Genomic DNA, 20,691 nt, shown 5'->3' on the forward strand with positions numbered 1-20,691 from the left:
GTTCTCCTGGCATTTCACAGTATGTTCAACACTCTTCTCCAGCACCACACCTCAGAGACATTGATCCTTCCTCCTATCATCCTTATTGTCCAGCTCTCTGACGCATAGCAAGTAATTGCAAAGACCATGGCATGTATTAGGCACATGTTAGTCTTCAGACTCATATCATTGCTTCTCAGTACTCTAGAGAGGTTCCTGACAGCAGACTTTCCCAGTGCAATTTGTCTTTTGGTTTCCTGACTGCTGGTGCCAAGAGTATTGATTGTGGAAACAAGCAAGCCAACACTGTTAAACTCAGTCTCTTCTCCATCTTTCATGAAGCTGCCAGTTGACCCAGTGGTAAGAATCTTTGTCTTCTAGATGTTGAGCTTCAATCCATACTGAAAACCACAGTCCTTGACTTTCTGCAGCAAATGTGTCATGTTCGCCTCAGTTTTAGCAAGCAAGTCATCGACATTGTGCAGGTTGTTGATGAGTCTTTCTCCAATCCTGACGCCACATTCCTCCTCACAACAAAGTCCTAGATCCAGCCTGTTAGAGCCAGCAGTGAGCATTAGAGTAAGGGAGCCACAGTGCTTCTCTTCCTTTGACCTTGCATTGGGCTGAAGCTCTGGTCCCATTGTGGTTAAGGCATCTAGCTATGAATCACCCTACACACAATAGCTCTGAACTCTGCTCTGTCCTGAGCCACTCTCACTGTCTCCAGCGCAGTCACCCTCATTAACCCAGATACGGTGTCAATCCATGTCATCCACAGTCTTCTCTTCCTCCGCTCACCCTCCTCTGCAGCCTCCCCAAACCTGGAGACTAATTCCAACTTAATGGCGATGAGAGAGACTTGGTCTAAAATCAGGGAATGTGTCCATCAGGGTTGTCTCCTTTCTCCATCCGTGTTTAGGCGATATGCTAACCGGATAATCTGAGAAGCTGCACTGTATGACGAAGAATGTGGCATCAGGAGTGGGAGAAGGTCAACATCAGATGCAAATGATACAACCGTGTTGGCTGAAAGTGAAGACATCAAGTCCTCACTTCCAGCATTTATTTAGAAAGTGAAAGAGTACAGTCTTCAGTACTAATGAATCTAAACATTTAAAAAAATAAAACTAATTTCTTCACAGCTGGACCAATAAGCAACATCATGATAAATGGAAAAAAAGATTGTAATTCTCAAGGCTTTCCTTGAACTTGAACCTCTGAACAACACCCATAAAAGCAGCAGTCAAGAAATCAAATGATACATTGCATTGGTTAAATCTGCCGTCGAAGGCTGCCCTTTATGAAATGCTAAAGAGCAAAGATGTGTGTTTAAAGATTAAGGGACCCGAGGTATGGTCTTTTCAATTGTTCTGTATACATGTGGAAGTTGAGCGATGAATAAGGAAGATTGGAGGAGAGCTGATGCCTTTGTATTGCAGTGTTGACAAAGAATAGTGAGTAGAATATGAACTTCCAGAAGAACAAAGAAATCTGTTCTGGGAAAAGTATAGCTGGAATGAACCCCAGAGGTGAGAATTACAGAACTGTGGCACCTACTTGGGGCATGTTCTCAGGAAGGGCCCCTCCCTGAAAAAGGACGACATTCTTGGTGAAGTTGACGGTCACCGAAGGAGAGGAAGACCCTCAAGGAGATGGACTGACACAGACACTCTCAGAACAGGCCCAGGCACAACCGAGATTGTGAGGCTGTGGGGTCTCTCAGGGTTTTGGCTGTTGTACGAACAGTTAAAGAACTATTGTTCATTATTCATTACTATGAGTGACTCGATGGCACCACCAACAGCCACAACTAACTTGACCTTAAGTGTAGAACTAGTGGCAACTCTTGTCGTGACCAAAGGACCAAACAGAAACAAACCCAAATGTTACTATTTGGGTGATGCGTCACGGTACCCGGAATGGGGGGAAAGCCCTGGGGTGGAGACAGGAAGAAGTACACTGTGCCCCTTTCTGGGGTCTGATTTGTGAGAATGAACCATCAGCAGGACTCTGGAGAGACACACACACTGCCAGCTCAGTGGTGGTCGGCCTCCTTGGAGGAGGATGCCTCCACCTTTGAAGCTGTGTCTTAAAGTTATGTAAATGTGTCCTCATTTGTAAATGATTGAGCCAACTCCTTGCCACAAACTCTTCTGTCACAAAGGCTTGCTGCCTGCGCGGCTTTTGAAGCACCACCAGGGTTTCTACCAAGTCTTTTCTTTCAAGGTAACATTACCAAGGTCCCATAAGCACTTACTTCTAACTCCTACTGCTGTCAGTTTGGGCTCATAAACTCTCAGTCAGGTTTCTGGGGATGTAAATACAGGAGGCGACTGCAAAGCAACTGGCGGTTTTGAACAGCTGATCTTCGAGTTAACAGCCCAATAAACTACTCACACAGGCCCAGGAAGTGACCTCATTCATAACCTGGGGACTACACATAATAGCATTTAAGATATGTTTGTGAATCCCAGGACTGATTATATATGCAAATTCATAACTCATTGCCAGCAAGTGGAAACTGGCCCTTCAGCAGGATCCCAAGGCTGTCAGTCACACAGGAGGAAATTGCTCATTTTTCTCCTGAGAAGCGGCTGGTAGATTGGAATCTTCCAGGAGGCACGTGCTTTGGGTTTCCAGCAAGCTGTCTGTGGGCTACGTCACCAGAGCCCCCCCATTATGTATCAGGTGGTATCAAGAAACTACTGTTCAATTTTTAAGTGAAGGTTTGGTACCTTGAAGCCCAGTGGGCAGGTCACCCTGAGGCAGAACCAGCACGCACTGGGTCATGTTTTATTTTTAACAGATGCACTGATATAAATGAATGATAGAGAACACAGAATTTGCTTTCAATAGTATTGTGCAAAATGAATGAGGGTCCAGGTGGGGCCGGATTGGCCACAGTTATTGGTGAATATGGGGGCTTTGTCACTCTCCTATCTATGTCTGTGTCCATGGGAACAGTCCAGACCATTAACTCTTGTCGACCTTCCCCTGAGACCTGCACTGTGGGGTGGTCCCCTGCTAAGATTACTGAACATTTTGATCATTTTTTTTTCTTTTTTTTATCATGAGGAGGAGGAGGAGATTTCCCGTCCTTCTCCAGTGGAGCAGCTGGTAGATTTGAACTGTGTGCCTTTGGGATTACAGTACGGCTTCTTACCACTAGGCCACCAGATCTCCTGAGCAAATAATTTGTGAAGCTGGACTCTATGACAAGGAATAGACATCGTGGTAGGAGAAAGACTCTTCAACAACCTGCGATAAGCAGATGGCACAAACTTGCTTGCTGAAAGTGAAGAGGACCTGAAATACTTGCTGCAGAAGATTACATCTCGACATCAAGAGAACAAAGGTTCTCTGGGCCAGTGGGCAACATCATGGTAGAAGGAGAAAGGACTGAAACTGTCAGTGATTTCATCTTACTTGGGTCCACAATCAGCAACCTCAGTAGCAGCACTCAGGAGACCAGGAGACGTATTGCTTTCAGTGTCAGTGGACTGTGGACTGTGGACTTCTCCAAAATACCAGAGAGCAATAATGTCAGTTTGGAGACTAAGGTGTGCCTGACTCAGGTCATGGTCTTTGGAATCACTTGCTGTGCATCTGAGAATGGACAGTGAATTAGGATGACAAAAAAAGATTGATGCCTTTGAGTTGTGATGCTGGAGAACAATGCTAAACATGGGACCTTTAGCATGGTTCCCACGGACTTCCAGAAAAACAGATACATCTTGGGGGAAATGCAGCCCGAGTGCTTCTTGGAAGCAAAGACAGTGAAGCTTCATCTCTCATACTTTGGATATGTTGCTAGGAGAGGCTATTCCTTGGTGAGGGATATCATGCTTGGGAAGGTAGAGGATCAGCAACAGAGAGAAAGACCCTTGATAAGATGATTTGTTATGTTGACGGCAGCAGTGAACTCCAATGTATCACAGATGATGAGGATGGCACAGGATAGAACAGGGGTCAGGTCTGTTGTTCATGGCTTTGAGTCCTGCTCGACTTGATGGCACCTAACAACAAGAATGGTGACACAATGTGAAGGATGCAACCAGTGTCACTTAACTGTGCATGTAGAAATTATTGAATATGTGTAAGTTCTCCTGTGTGTATTTTCACCAAAAATAAAAACACTCCAACACTCCATAATAAAAAGGCTTCTTTGAAAGAAGTGACTCCGTTCTCATCTTTAAGATGAAGCTGGCAGCCTTGAATTGTAAGTTTACAAATAAGAAAATGGGAATCTTTGCCACTGGGGACTATGAAAATGGAACATAAAGACCAAGTCAAGAGGAAATTTAGCAGTAAAACAATCCTTCTTCCCTAATTCTCTTCCCTGACATGTTAGAAAATTGCGTGAGATGTTAGGGAGGCCAGCCTTGCATCATGCTCCCTCCCAGCAGGCCCTCATTCCCTGCGCTGGTGCAGGGTGGCCTGCCCAGTCCTGGTGCCACCTCTACAAGAAGAAGGACAGAGCAAGCACTGGTCCACTGTCCATCTCCACGGGATGACGACCAGAGGCTCTACTGTTGAGCTCGCCTTGTGCCGGTTCACACGCCCCTTCCTCTTGATCCTACACCATCTTTACCCTCAGGGCAGGCTTACAGTGTAACTGGACTCTTGTGATCCCATAGACAACAGAACAAAGCTGGGTGGTCCAGGGTCATCCTCCCCACCCTGTTTGACCTTGAACGCCCTCCAGCCTGAAAAGCTCATCTCCCAGACACTCCCAGTATCTGCAGATGTTAATCATATTCTCACTGGCCAATCTTTTCAGAAGTAGATTACCAGTCTTTCCTTATCTGTCCTCACCGACAAGCTCCAACAAGGCCTGACCGCCACAGCTGACCCTACTGGTGTTGAATTCTCAGTAGCACAGCCTTCAGCTCCACAGTAACATACAAACCACTTCAGTGCACAACAGGTGGACAGCAGAGGTGAAACCTGTGGAATTTGTCATTTATTCTCTGGACTTGTTGGATTTTTTTCTGGTGAAAATATACATGCTTTCCTCAATATCCACACATACAGTAGGGCGCCGTGGTTTGGGTTCACCCAGCTGCGTGAACATTCTCACTGTCCTCTTCCAAATCGTTCTCTGCTGTTGACATCAGCTTACTGCTTCCTGTGCCTCCCCCAGCCTCTCCAGTTCTCCTGTCAAATTTGAAACTAGAGGGACAACTCTTCAACACAACATGAGTCTAATGAAGTTCTTAACAAGTCAAAGCAGCGCAGGTAGAGAGCTCTGATGGCCTAGTGGCAAGAAGCTGCACCGCAATCCCGAAGGCGTTCAGTTCGAATCCACCAGGTCCTCTGCTGGAGAAGCAGGGGCAATCTCCTTCTGTGCCGGTCAGATCCAATTCAACAGTGCACAACAACAACAAAAACAGCTGAGGTGTGATACTACCTACCCCACACCACCCCTGTTTGACATTCTTAGCTCTTTAGACCTCATGGATGCACATGACATTCCTGCCTGCACGTTTGCTTGCTTGCTCAGGTGACCTGAAGCAGACCTTTTTCAGTAGATAAGTTTAAATGTCCAGGCATTCTGTAAAACCTCTTCTTACATGTTCTAATCATGTGCCAAATAGATGAATAATGGGTTGGACTGGATTTGTGTGGGTTTGGGTGAAGTTGGATTGGATGAAGTTGGGTTGCGTTTGGTGAAGCCAGGTTGAATGAAGTTGCGTTGGGTAAAGTTAGATAGGATTGGGTAAGTTGGGCTGGGTGAAGTTGGGCTGAATGAAGTTGAGTTGAGTGAGGTTGGGTTGGGTGAAATTGAGTTGGGCTGGATGAGGTTGAGTTGGGATAGATGAAGTTGGGTTCACTGAAGTTGAGTTGGGTGAGGTTGGGTTGAGTGAAGTTGGGTAGGATTGCATGAGGTTGAGTTGAGTGAGGTTGGGTAAAGATGGGTAGGGTTGGATGAGGTTGAGTTGAGTGAGGTTGGGTAAAGATGGGTAGGGTTGGATGAGGTTGAGTTGGGCCGGGTGAAGTTGGGTTGACTGAAGTTGAGTTGAGTGAGGTTGGGTTAGATTGGGTGAAGTTGGGTTGAACAAAGTTGCACTGGGTGAAGTTGAGTTGGGCTGGATGAAGTCCAGTTGGTTTGGATTGAGTTGGGTTAAGCTGAGCTGAGTGAGTGGGTATATTTTTTTTCTCTTCCCCTTCTTCTTTAGCACTTTTTTGGTTTCTATAACAACTCTCAGCTTGCCTTGTTCATGGGGTCTTTTCCCTTTTTGCTGGAGGCTTTTACCATGGTTTATAAATCTTTTCTGAAACCGAATAAACTCTGTCCAGACATAACTAGTTTTAGTGCTTTTCACTTTATTATGTCTCACAAGTGTGATTCGGTTTGGTGGTGGTGGTTTTGTTTTGGTTTCTTTTTAACAGATTGCAGGTTGGTCACAATCCCGTATCAAGCAAGTCTGTCAGTGGAGATGACACTTGCTCACTTTGTGTCTCTGGGTCCCGTTTGGGTCAGTCTCACACTATTTTACACATTTTCCTTTGCACATTTTATAGGCTGCAGTGGGGTTTCAATAGAATTTGCCTGTATTCTCTCTCTCCCCCATTGCCGTGAGTCAGGCCTGACTCCTAACTGACCCTCCCTTGAGTTTCCAAGGCCATAAATCACACGAGAGGGAGAGGTAGATGGTCTTCTTTCTTCTTCAGAGTCCTGCTGGCTTTGATCCACCAGGGAGGTGCCACCCTAGGTGTGCATCACAACTCCCTACAGATCACACCACCAGAGCTCCCTTCACTGAACCTTGTCCCTGTTGTTGTTATGTGATGTCCAGCCGGAAGGATTCCTAGCAGACTCTCCTGGGGGTTTTTAGAAGCTGTAAAGTGCACAGGAGGAGAATGCCTATCTTTCCATGGAGCAGCTGGTGGATCTGAACCGGAAGCACGTTTGTCCCTAGGCCCCTATCTGGAGGCCCGGTCTACACATTGCTGTTGCTGTGCGCCATTGAGGTGGAACCAACCCACAGCTGACCCTCCCACTGGATTTCAGAGGCAGTAACAGCACAGGAGGAGACTGCCCATCCTGCTCCTGCTAAGCCTCTGGTGGATTTGAACCACATGCCTTTGCGACTGCAGTGTAGCTTCTTACCAGCAGGCCACCAGCGCTTCCTACACATTGGGAGAGCAAAAACTTAGCATTGCTAGTTTTATTGAAGGGAGCTCTAGTGATCTAGTATCTGACATCGAGGTTTGTTGGTAAAGTTTGCTCTGTCAGAATTTTGTTTTCAAGAAACCAGTGCACCCCAATACCTCCCTACACCTCCCCCCTTGGACTCCAAACCCAGCCACTTCAACTGTACTGTCACCTCTCCCAACCAGGTGCTGCAGACCTGTGCGTCCACTCCAACGGTCATCGAGGTTCTCTTCAACTCCTACCCTCAGCTCCATGTGTCCGAGTCCTGGAAAGGGGTCATCCCCGAGGAGGAGCTTCAGGTGAGAGAGCGGCTGTCCTCCCCATTACGTCTGCCTACCTGGGGTGGGGGCGGGGGGGAGGGAGGTTTCTCTAGCATCTAAGAAACATCTGGAGGAGGAGGAAGCGGGGTGGTGGTTACACGTTTGTTTTTCTTCTGGAGGCTCAAGATGTGCACAGGCTTGTTGCCATGAAGCAGGAAGCCGAGCCAGGCTAGCTGAGTATAGTCAGGGCCTGTGACCAGTGTCCAGGGAGTGGTGTCTGCAGAATCCACCAGAGCCAGCGGGCCTGGCTCTGTTCTACAGGATGTCAGTCCAGTGTCTGTGTGTCCAGTTTCATCCTACTTCTTCAGAGGTGACAGAGTCACAAAAGTACGCAGGAAAGCCCACAAGGGGCTGTTGGCTTAAAGAGAAGAAAGACATTTTCTGGAAACTTCTAGAACATTCCGTTATCAGGTTTCATTTAGTTGAGTCTTTTACACAACAGTTGTTATTGCTATCAGGTCATCTACAGCTCACAGACAGTGGCCTAAGATGCCACCTTTCCCCTGCCTTCCGCACGGCTGGCTTCAGATCGCACAGCTGTAGTTCTCAGGAACAGATTGCCAGGCCTTTTTTCCCGAGTTTCTCTTGGTCTTGTGAAAGTTCTACTGAAACTTGCTCAGCATTCTGGCAACACACAGGCCTCCAGAGACAGGCGGGTGGGAGCTGAGTGTGAGGTGTATGAGCTAGGGATCAAACCCTGGTCTCCTTTACAGCAGGCGAGAATTCTGGCCCTGAGTCACCCCTGCTGTGTGGTGTGTGCACATTACTGAGCCCCAAGACACTTCCAGCTTCAGCCATGGCTTCTGAGTTAATCCTTATCTGAAACGGGGGGGGGGGCTTTCCATGACAGGTGTAGGTTAATGGTGTCCACTTGTACATTAGGGAGTTGTAATGGTCACCCCTGCTGGACGGTGTTTGGTGGAGCTCAAAGATTAAGACAGGTTTGAAAGCAGGAGTGGCATCCACTTCCTAAACTACATGCCTCTGGAAAGTCTATGAACTTAGAGAAATGACAATAGTTATAGAACAGGGTTCAGGTCTTTTGTTCACAGCATCACTGAGTCATGTTTGACTCGACGGCAGTCAACAAGAACAACAACGGCCTAGCAATAAGGAGTTGTACTGCCAACCCAAAGGTGGTGGTGGTTGTTGTTGGCTGCCTTTGAGTGTAGCACCACTCATAGCACAACTCATACGGACAAAAGGCCTGAAGCCCCTCTACAACTAGCGACGTTTATCAAAGTTCAGAGAGTTTCCAGAGGCAAGTTGTTTAGGAAGTGGATGCCACTCCTGCTTCCAAACCTGTCATAGAATGTTATTGGTTGAGTCGCCTGCAATGCATAGTGACCCTATGTACAGCAGCTCTGAACCCTTCCCTGTCCTGAGCCAGTCTCACTAATTCTGACACACCAACACCCATCGCCCCAGTTACTCTATCAGTCTTTCTCACCCAGATTGTCCGTCCTGCACTCTGCTGTGCTGTCCATCCACTTTTCCAAGCATGATGCCCTTCTCCAAGGACCAATCTCTGCTGGCCATGTGCCCAAAGCAAGTGAGGCAGAGATTGGAAATCTTAGTCTCCAAGTTGAAACTTGGTTTCACCCTCTCCAAGACAGACAAATTTGTTTTCTTGGCAGTCCATGGTATGTTCAAGACTCTTCTCCAGCACCACAATTCAAAGGCATCTATTCTTCTTCTATCATCCTTAGTCATTGTCCAACTTTCTGAAGCATAACAAATAATTGAGAAAACCATGGCCTGGATTAGGCGCACCTTTGTATCTAGACTGACATCGTTGCTCTTCAGCACTCTGGAGAGATCCATGACAGCAGATTTTCCCAATACAATTTGTCTTTTGTTTTCCTGACTACTGGTGTTAAGAGTGTTGGTTGTAATGGCAGGAGGTGGGGCCAGCTGGTCAGAGGGGACCTACTCCTGCCTGGGGGCAGGAATGTGCTGTCTAACAGAGCCCCTCTGCCAGGGTGTGAGCCTCCTGGCCTGAGCAAGCCTTCTTGTCAATAAACCAGTTTCTACAGCTGTGGAAAAAAAAAAAAAAGAGTGTTGGTTGTGGATCTGAGCAAGTTGTAATTGCTTACAACCTCAATCTCTTCTCCATTTAATATGGTGCTGCCAATCGGCCCAGTGGTCCTCTTGATGTTGAGCTTCAATCCACATTGACGACTACTGTCCTTGACCTTTTGCAGCAAGTGCTTCAGGTCTTCTTCAGTTTCAGCAAGCAAGGTTATGTCATCTGTATATTGTAGGTTGTTAGTGAGTCTCTCTCCAATCTTGATGCTACGCTCATCCTTATAAGGGCCTGCTTCCTGAATGATCTGTTTTGCATACAGATTGAAAAGGTACGTGGACAGGACACATCCCTGACACACTCCTTTCTTGATTTTGAACCATATATTGTTTCCTTCCTCTATTTTAAGGACTGCTTCTTAGTCCAAGTATGTTGTTGTTATGTGCCGTCGAGTCGCCTGCGACTCATAGCGACCCTATGTACAACAGCCCTAAACTCCGCTCTGTCCTGTGCCAATCGCACTGTCTCTGACACTCCCATCCCAATTATCCCAGTCACTGAATCAATCCACCTTATAGAGGGCCTTCCTCTCCTGCGCTGTCCCTCCACCCTCCCAAGCATGATGTCCCTCTCTAAGGACCGGTTTCTCCTCACAACATGTCCAAAGTAAGTTAGACGGAGCCTCAGAATCCTTGCCTCCAAGGAGCCACCCGGTTTAACCCTTTCCAGGACAAATCTGTTTGTTTTCCTAGCAGTCCATGGTATTCTCAATACTCTTCTCCAGCACCACAGCTCAAAGGCATCAATTCTCCTTCTATCGTCCTTGGTCATTGTCCAACTCTCTGATGCATAACAGGTGATTGCAAAGACCATGGCCTGTATCAGACAATCGGAGATTGGTCCAAGTATAGGTTTTTTATAAGCACGATCAAGTGTTCTGAGATTCCCATTTTCCTCAAGGTTAGCCACAATTTGTTGTGATCCACAGTCAAATACCTTTCAATAGTCAATGAAACACAGACAGACATTCTTCTGGTACTCTCTGCTTTCTGCCAAGATCCATCTGACATTGGCAATAATGTCTCTAGTGCTATGACCTCTTCTAAACCCAGCCTGTATTTCTGGTAGTTCTCTGTCAATGTACTTACTGTTCCAGTCGTTTCTGAATTATCTTCAGCAGGATTTTGCTAGTGCATGTGATATTAGTGATATTGTATGATAATTTCCACACTCTGTTGGGTCACCTTTTTTTGGAATGGGAATAAATATTAATCTCTTCCAGTCAGTTGGCTAAGTAGTTGTCCTCCAGATTTCTTGGCACAACTTGGTGAGCACATGCACATGTGTGCGGACGCACATCAGTTGGTAACCCAAAGGTGAGTCTTTCAAACCACCAGCTCCTCCTCAGGAGAAGAATGGGCACTCTCCTCCCATGGGGTTTTGCTGCCTCTGAAAACCCACTAGAGGTTCAGCTATGGGTCGGTTCCTACTGGACAGAACATAACAACAACATGTACTTTGGGTGTCATCCGGAAGGGCCAGTCCCTGGAGAAGGACAGCACACTTGGTAGAGGGTCAGTAGGAAAGAGAAAGACCTTCAACAAGATGGATTGGCACGGTGGCTGCAACAGTGGGCACAAACACAGTGGTGGTGCGGCTGGCACGGCCCAGGCAGTGCTTCATGCTGTCGTGTGCGGGGTCACTATTTGGAGTCACATCCCACACTTAACTACGCGAGCCTGGAGCTGCGGGGCTGCTGTGAGTGGGGACGGGGATACTGGGAGTGACCCACGGTGTGTCCTCTCTCACTGCAATGAGAACAGCACGCAGGCAGTTGTCTACAGAGCATGCTTCTGGTCTCCAAGTCCCCACGAGGCACAAACACCTTAGCCCTTAATGACTCACAAAGCGGCTGGGGATCCGAACCCTCCACCCAGGGCCTCAGGAGGCAAAGGCTGGCCATCTGGTTGGCAGGCTCACTCGACAGAGCACAATTCTGCTGACACACGCAGGACACCATGAGCCACACAGGCCAGGCGGCCACAGGGAGTGGTAAGGAATTACACTGCCAGGACAAAGGTATACAGTTCGAATCCACCAGCTGCTCCTCCCGTGTGATTTACTGCCTCTGAAAACCCACTGGAGGGTCAGCTATGGATCACTTCCAACCTGATGGTGGTTGTTGTTGTTGTTATGTGCCATCGAGTCGCTTGTGACTCATAGCAACCCTATGTACAACAGCCCTAAGCTCTGCCCTGTCCTGTGCCAATCGCACTGTCTCTGACACTCCCATCCCGATTATCCCAGTCACTGAATCAATCCACCTCATAGAGGGCCTTCCTCTCCTGTGCTGTCCCTCCACCCTCCCAAGCATGATGTCCCTCTCCAAGGACCTGTCCCTCCTTACAACATGTCCAAAGTATGTTAGACGGAGCGTTAGAATCGTTGCCTCCAAGGAGCAGCCCGGTTTGACCCTTTCCAGGATGAATCTGTTTGTTTTCCTAGCAGTCCATGGTATTCTCAATACTCTTCTCTAGCACCACAGCTCAAAGGCATCAATTCTCCTTCTATCCTCCTTAGTCATTGTCCAACTCTCTGATGCATAACAAGTGATAGCAAAGACCATGGCCTGTATCAGATGCACCTTAGTCTCCAAAGAGACACCGTTGCTCTTGAGTACTTTAGAGAGGTCCCTAACAGCAGACTTTCCCATCACAATACATCTTCTAATTTCCTGGCTGCTGGTGCCGAGAGTGTTGACTGTGGAGCCGAGCAAACTGAAGCTGTGAACAATCTCAATCTTTTCACCATCCATCCTGATGGTACTTTTTTTTTAAACCTGATGGTACTTAATGACAACAGCAACCTGTGTGATCAGGGACCCTGAGTGAGTGGGCAGAGACGTCCATCTGCGCCCCCACCCTTCGTGCCATCTCACGCGCCAACGCTTCCCTTCCAGATGCACCAGCCTTTCTACCAGTCGCTCTTCGCCCTGGCCAGCACGCCCCGCTGTCTGCAGCATCAGAGTCGCTGTGCCATCCGCAAGCTGCTCGGGAAGAAGTGCTCCCTCCTGGTGCCGCGCCTGCCCTTGCCAAAGGCCCTGCGTGACTATCTGCTCCTGGAGCCCGAGGGGCTTCTGCGCTGAGAGCCAGGTCCCTGTGAACGGCACCTGTTCTCACTCCCAGCCTTGTCCCCAGAGCCCCCCCCAGGGAGGGCTGAGGGGGGGCCCTCTGCCCCTTACACTCCCACCACTGGGGGAGGAGCATGCAGCGCCCTCATCTCTGGCTCACCTTCACATGGAATTTGTAATAAAAGGTCAAGGTCACTTGTGCGGTGACCCCTAGGACAGGTATTGTGCTTCATGTCACCGTCCTTGTCCCTAGCAGACACTGTCCTTTCTCTGGGTTGGAAGGCTGGGGGGGGGCCCTGCATCATGCAAGTGTGTCCCTTTGCCAACAGCACGTGCTCACCTAGTGCCTCTGCCTCGCTTCCTAGTCATTCTAGAAACATCTTCGTCATTCTCCACATCGTACAGCACACTCACGTGTTGTGTGGAGCACTGAGTCGGAACGGATCCTTAGCTGAGCCTCCAGCGGGTTTTCAGAGGCAGTAAATCACACAGCACCAGACAACTGCATCGGAGGGTGCGCGGAGGCGGGTCTGCAGGAAGCTGCACTGCCCACACACAGGCGGTGCCTCTGCGGTTCGGATGCACCAGCTGCTACCAGGAGAAGGCTGGGCCGCCTCCTCCCATGTGACCTGCAGCCTTGGAAACCTGCAGGAGGTCAGCTCTGAGTCCGTTCTGACTCCCCAGCCCCTCCCCAAGTGGACATCCCAGGGTGCCAGTGAGGGAAAAGGAAACCCGAAGGGAGGCAGGGGTGCAGGGGAGGTCAGGGGTGGGGGGGACACAGTGATCCAGGCGCCTGAATGAGGAGGGTCCTGGAGCTTTGGGAACTAGAAGGAATGAAGGGTGGTGGGGTGGGAGGCAAGCTGGGAGGGCTGTGGACTTCCTGCGGAGGCAGAGACATGATGGACAGCGTGGCCACAGTGGGACTCCACAGGAGTGGACTGCTTTGTCCTAGAGAGGCATGCAACACACTGGGAGTGACCACAGAGTCCGCAGCACACCGCAGGGGGCCTTCCGCCCAGCACTGGAGGAACAAAGGGGCAAGTACTTCTCTGAGTTCTAGTGCAGTTAGTGGAAGGCGGGCGCCCCAGGACCTCTCCCCGCTCCACTCATACAGGACAGCCAAGACAGGGCTCCTGGGATCTGGCTGAAGTGTGGATCTGGCCTCTGGAGGTCTCAGGGGACCGGGAGTTTGGCTTTCTGACAAATGTGGTGACAAACCTGCTTCTGGAGCAACCGCAGGGTCTTGGGCGCCAGCCCGCTGAGGGGAGGATCCTGGCAACAGTTCTTTATCACGTGAGGCTTGTTTGCTTCTCGCTGTTAAGTGAAGAAGAGAAAAGCTATGAACACAGTGTTGTCCTCTTAGCTGCCATCAAGCCAGCCCCTAACTCCTGGTGACCCCATGCACAGTGAAACAAAACTGCCCGGCCGTGTAGCCTCCACCCATCATGAGAGTTGGGACAGCGTGGCCCACAGGGACCCACTGGCTGGCCTGAGGGGTCGGTCACCAGCCTTTCTCCTAGTCTGATTTAATGTAGAAACTCCCTGGAACCATTTGTTTCTTTTCATTGTTTTCAACCCCAAGAATTTACTTTTGAGACTCGGATGCTCTGCGGACGATCGAATGGAGGAAATTCCTCAGGGATAAACCATTCACTCCTGCACCCTGCTCTCTGTCCCCTCACTTAGCCGTCCTAGTTGGGTGCCTGTGAGGCCAGGCCTCGTCCCGATGATAAAGTCCATCCTCACCACCTGCCTCCGGGAAGAACCTGCAGCAAGCAAATGAGGATGACAAGTCAGAGAAGGCAGGGGAGCCTCGGGCACCCCGAGGAGACAGGAGAGGCTCCCCCCCCCCCCCCCCCCCTTCTCCAGCTGCCCCTGTGCTGGCTGAGGACAGCTACATCCAGGGCAGACGGCTGCTTGCACGAGCTGTGGTTTCTCTGACCGTCGCTGTAACTGACTTCCACAGGCAACCAGGTGGCTTCAATGATGAGCCCTCACTCAGCCCTCCTTCGTCAAATCAATACCGAGTCTAAAACACAGTATATAAAACACAGTGCCTTAAGCAACCCACCATGCTTAGAAAGGGGTCAGTGAAAGAGAGGACGACCCTCCACCGATGGACTGACAGTGACCGCAGCGATGGGTACAAGTGTGTCAGAGATGAGGATGGGACAGGATGGGACAGGGCTCAGGTATGTTCAGAGGGTTGCTAACTGTTGTACTCGACTCAGCGGCACTTAACAAGCACAATCAGCACCACGTCTAGTTTATATAGAATACAGGGTCCTAGTCAACACCATGTCCAGTTGTAGATGGACTTCAGTGTCCCAGTCAACACATATCTAGCCGTATTCAGAACATAGTATCTTATGTTAGCATCCGGCTATAGATAGGATCCAGTGTCCAAACCAACACTGTACCCAGTTACGTATGGAATACAGTGCCCTAGTTGTATACAGAATTCAGCGCCCTACTTAATGCCATGACTAGTTGATGTGGAATGCAGTGTCTAAACACACCAAATCTAGTTGTCTATGGAACACAGTGTCCTGGAAACATCATTACTGGTTGTGTATAGAATCCAGTGTCCTAGTCACACCATGTCTGTTGTAGATGGAATATAACATCCACTCCCTTCAGCAAAGCACGCATGATCCACGTGGACCAAGGACAGCAGTGACCGCAAAGTAAACTGACGCTCCAGCAATCAAGACTCTTCTATGCTGGCCCAGCAAAAGGGGACCGCGCGTCTGCGAAACTGTTGTGTGGTCACTGAATGGGAACTGACTCATAGCTGACCCTCCAGCGGGCTTTCAGGGGCTGGAAATTACACAGAAGGGGATTCTCCCCCTTCCTCCTGCAGAGCAGCTCAATGAGCGAGAGATAAATTGGTCCTCGACACTAGGATTTTTTCTTTAAATGTTTCTTTTTCAACACTAGTGTTGGGTCATCGTAGTACAACTGGCTGTCAACATGACCTGAACACTCTTTCCCAAACGTGCCCGTGGTCAGCTGGGGGCAAACAGACCAGTGGGATTATTCAAGTCAACCTTTATCATCAGATGGGATCAATTTCTTTGACCATTTTGCAGAAAGTAAGTACTAAGAAAAAATTCGCAGAAAAAAACATGACTGTGTCTAGTCTACGTGAGTTAGGGCATTGTTGTTCGATGCCATCGAGTACAACAGAGACCCAATGAGCAACAGATCTGAAGACCTGAATCCCGCCCCCTCCTGTGCGGTCCTCATTGTCTCTGAAACACTTGAGCCCATTGCTGCGGTCCTACTATATTTTATACACAAGCGTCTGTGGAGCTCTGGTGACCTAGAGGTAAGGAGTTGTGCTGCCAACCCAAAGGGAGGTGGTTCAAATACACCAGTTGCTCACCAGGAGGAAGATGAGTAATCTCTTCTCATGCAGTTGATGTTGTTGATGGTGGTTGTTACAGGGATATGCCTTGGAGTTGCCTGTGACTCACAGCGACACTATGTACCTTAGCCCTGAAAGGTGCCCTGTCCTGCACCAATCTTACCGTATCTGACAGACCTAATCCTATTGCTCCAGTCACTGAGTCAGCCCATCTCACCCAGGGTCTTCCTCTCCTGCACTGTCCCTCCACCCTTCCAAGCATGATACCCTCTCTAAGAACTGGTCCTTCCTGGCCATATGCCCAAAGTATGTGAGACAGAGCTTCAAAATCCTTGCCACCAGGGAGCAAACTGGTTTCACCCTCTCCAGGGCAGACCTGTTTGTTCTCCTGGCAGTCCACAATATGTTCAACACTCTTCTCCAGCACCACAACTCAAAGGCATCGATCCTTCTTTCATCATCCCTAGTTATTTTTTCAGCTCTCCGATGCATAGCAAGTAATTGCTAAGACCATGACCTGGATCAGTCGCACCTTAGTCTCCAGATTGGCATCGTTGCTTCTCAGGACTCTAGAGAGGTCTCTGACAGCAGACTTTCCCAATGCAATTCCGCCTTTTGATTTCTTGACTGCTTGGTTCCAAGAATGTTGATTGTGGAACCAAGCAAACTGAAGTCATCAACAACCTCAATTTCAGTGGCGTTTGTTGTTGTTTATGTTATGTGCCGTCGAGTCACCTGCAACTCATACAAGAGTCCTAAACCTGCTCCATTCTGGCCCCACCTTATTGTCCCTGACACACCTACTCCCATTACCCCAGTCACTGAATCCATCTCTACTGCCTCTGAAAAGCCACCGGGAGCTGGTTCCGACTCAATGGCACATAACAACAACATGTGTCTACTGGCCATTCCAGCGTTTGTTACCTGGCCAGCTGAGTGACGGGTGGCGATCATTGACCAAGCTGTGCAGCCATCACCACTATCAGCTCCAAATTCTCCTGTCACCTGAATACCTCAGTGTCCCCTCAACAACGGCCCATTCTCCCTCCTTCTTCCTGCTCTGGGAACTGCTGCCAACCGGGATACACACACACACACACACACACACACACACACACACACACACAGTCACATCCGCGTCTCTGAAGAGTGAATGTGTAGCCTTCTGACATCTGAATCATATTTTATCCTTTTGTTTATTGTTTCACACACTTGTGCCCTTTCAGCTTTACGGTGGCACAAAGCTGTATGACAAAACATTGGTCATGTCCTCGGTGTTTGCATACACAGTCCAGCAGCATTTATCACCTCCATTGTGTTGTGCAATGGTTTTAGATACCTAGTGCTACACCAATCGAAGTCCCACCGTGGGGAAGCCCAATGGCAATGTATTTTCTGACTGGTGGGTGCTGTCAAGAAGGCTCCACGTACAACAGAAAGAAGCCCAGTGTGCTCCTGCACCAAGCTCACCACTGCGATGCCCCAGGCCTTGGGAGCAGCCCCAGGTCAGGATTTCATAATTTAAAAGGCTGATGTTGTTCGAGGCCATCAAGTCGGCTACGACTCATAGAGACCCTATGGACAACAGCTCTGAGCCCCGCCCTCATCACCTCTGAGGTGTTCAAGTCCAACATTCCAGTCATTGTGCCCAATCCATCCTGTCGAAGGTCTTCCTCTCCCTGACCCCTCGACTTGCACTGAATGTCTTTTCCCAAGAACTGATTCCTCCTGACAACATGCCCCAAGTCCAAGGCCAGAAGTCGGGATTCAGAGCTGTGCAGGCTCTGGAGGAAGGTCAGTGTCTCCTCCGCTTCTGGTTCCTGTTCCTTGGACATCTCCCTGGGCCTTGACATTGCTCTCACCCCATATCTCCTCTGCTCAATTGTTCAACCTCTTCTATATCCCAAAGAAGTTAAATACAGAGGGAGTTCTGGTAGCATAGTGTAAGGCGCTATTCTGTCAACCCAAAGAAAGGCACACGGTTCAAATCCACCAGCTGCTCCATGGGAGAAAGATGATTGACTATCTCTGAAAATCCCCTGGAGGGTCACCCTTGGTTCTGACTTAGTGACACATAGCAACACATCTCAAAAAAAATAAAAAATAAAATAAAATAAAATAAATCATGTAGGGAGCTCTGGTGGCCTAGTGGCAAGAAGCTGCAACTGCAACGTCAGAGGTTTGTGGCTCAAATCCACAGATGCTCTGCTGGAGAAGGAGGGGCAATCTCCTCCTGTACCAGTCAGATCTGATTTGACGGTACACGCACAAAAATACTTTTAAAAAAATCACGTAAGACATACCCTGCACTAATCCTGCCTCAACACCATGAAGATAACCCATTCTCAAATGAGAGCGTAGCCAAAGGCAGAGGGGTTAGGACTGACAACAGACAGCCACAATCATTGCCTCCATCCACGGCCAAACTGTGCCAACCTTAACAGAAAGTCAGGGTCTCCTAAACAGCAATTCTCCCTGCCCCTTCCTCCCACCCCAAGCCCACTGGCACCCACACATTCACCCACCCTATATATTTCATATAAATGAGAGCCAATAAAAGTCCCCTTTTTAGCTCTTTATCAATTTTAAGTCACTTGGTAATCATCAGTTCAGTGACTCGTTGAGTCTAAGACATATTTGTTATCTCAGTAACCATGAATCATTGTCAGGTTTCCAACCCTTGAAAGGGTCCTTTTGAGCCCCAGCAGATACACAGGCTGTTGTTACGGCCACGGAGAAACATGGTCCTCTGAAGCACAGTGTGAAATGCAGGTCTGAGGAGTGAGCTGGTCTTCTCCGCCACAGCCTCCTCCAGACCAGGTTTGCATCTAAGATGCTCAGTCATCGCTATGCATAGGCTCCTATATATTCACCCAGGGCTTTCATCTTGAGGGCGCTGCCCAGGACCCAACGGTAGGGCAGGGCTGTTTCAGAGATAGATTCTTTCTTACATCAAATTTGCTAAGGGCAGTTGGGAGAGTCTGCAGTCCCAAACTTTTGACTCTCATCAGTACTACAGACGGAAGCCAACCTAGAAGACACTGCAGCTTAGTTCCAGACCACGCTAATCAAGAGGATACTACAAAAAAAGCAAGGCACATGCATTAATTTTTTTGGTTTCCCAATGCATATGAAAGCTCTGTTGGCCCTGTAACTGTAGCCTATGAAGTGTGATGCTGGAGGAGCTTGAGATGGTGTGAGAACGGTGACGTGGGATACAGATACAATGCTGTGAGGGAAACAGTACAGAGAGACAGGAGTGAGGCGGGGTGGCCACTGGCCTTCAGTGTGTTTCACAGAGCAGTGTCTGTGAGGTGTAATATCGCAGAGCGCCCCAAACAAGGGCTGCCCCACTTTAGTTCTAGATATTTAATATCGGAATTTTTTTTCAAGCTCCAGGATTTGCCTTAAAATCAATATCCTCCTGTGTTAAGAAAAGAGAAGTACTTCATTAAGTTTCAAATCATCCTTGGGTCCAGCTACCAAGTGCAGCATTGAGATTCATTCCTGCAGGTGGCGCCATCAGCAAACGACTCCATCCACCAGCTGCCTCTCCCAGAAATGAAGGGAGAAAATAGGAACCTTTTTGCTCATACGGTAAAGCGAAGCATATGCAAGGGCAGGGAGACCAGACGTTTGTCCAGTGGGTCATGGAGAGCTGTGCGGCTCTAATAAAACCCCGTAATTAAAATATTGATTATGGAAGTGCCTGCTTCCTTGGTATTAAATATGCTCCTTTTATAGGCAATGTGTTGACAGATAAATACAATTTTAAGTTGACTCTTTTATGAGGCGGTAATGACAGCCCAATTCTCATTTGGGTGTTGTGTTCTTTCACAAAATTACACATTTCCCATTGCTACGGATTTCCAGTCTTCAGCTCATCTTCCAGAATGTTCTTTCTGCAGGCCTAACACTCTTTGCTTAATCACTCCAATAAAAAGAGTAGATTCCTTTGTAATGCAATTTGTAAGCAATAAACATGATTGAGAACGCAGTATTTGCTGCCGACTAAGTTTAACGCGGGGTTTTAATTCGCTGTGTAATTATTCATTTGCTAGGCACTTTCCCCATTCATGTTTATTTTTCCTTGACTGAGCAAACTTGAGAAGTTTGGATAACATTGGGGGTGGAGGGGAGCCGGTTCCAGCAGATTTTACACAAGCCAGAATTTAATACAGATGTTATGAACAGAGGACTTTTTTTTTTTTAATCCACAGACAGGAGGTCACATTACCTCGTAATACAGACACATAAAAATGTGATTATGGGTTCTAAACAGGACGCAGTGGGTTCCTAGTTAACACGATGAGATTCCCAGGAAGCGATGCATAAATTTTTCAAAAATGACACATTTCTCACGTTTCATTCCAATTAAATTACTGAGGCAGCTAACGGCGATGGGCGCAAAGTCCGAGCCTAAGATGAGGGGTTTCTTCTCGAACGTGTGTCTCTGCGAACGTCTTCTTTTTATGAGGAGCAGTTAATAGGAAGCCGTTATTTTTCTCCGGCGCTGGAGGAGGTGTCCTGAGTTTGTGCTCCTTTGCTCGGGGTTATTAACAAGAAGAGAGTGTTGCGCCGCTGGGTCCCTCCAATTCCAGCTTTGGCTTTAAGGGGATCCCATAATTTGCCTCAGGCTTAGGCCCCATCACTGACCTCGTCCCTCATGGTGTCCAGGTGGGGGAGCAGGAGTGAGGTTGGCACCCC

At 48.5% G+C, this 20,691-nt stretch overlaps 1 protein-coding gene across 1 annotated transcript in view; it reads left to right on the forward strand.

The window, feature by feature from the left end:
* Positions 1 to 12,629, forward strand: part of ASB18 (ankyrin repeat and SOCS box containing 18) — an 85,725-nt gene extending 73,096 nt beyond the window's left edge. Inside the window, exons 5-6 of the mRNA XM_006893519.1 lie at positions 7,324 to 7,437; positions 12,444 to 12,629. Of these exons, the coding sequence (XP_006893581.1) occupies positions 7,324 to 7,437; positions 12,444 to 12,629 (300 nt within the window). The remainder of the gene's footprint in view (positions 1 to 7,323; positions 7,438 to 12,443) is intronic.
* The last annotated feature ends 8,062 nt before the right edge of the window (positions 12,630 to 20,691 follow it).

The sequence above is a fragment of the Elephantulus edwardii genome, unplaced genomic scaffold (assembly GCF_000299155.1).
Source record: "Elephantulus edwardii isolate Elephantulus edwardi_28Jun2011 unplaced genomic scaffold, EleEdw1.0 scaffold00127, whole genome shotgun sequence".
NCBI lineage: Eukaryota > Metazoa > Chordata > Mammalia > Macroscelidea > Macroscelididae > Elephantulus > Elephantulus edwardii.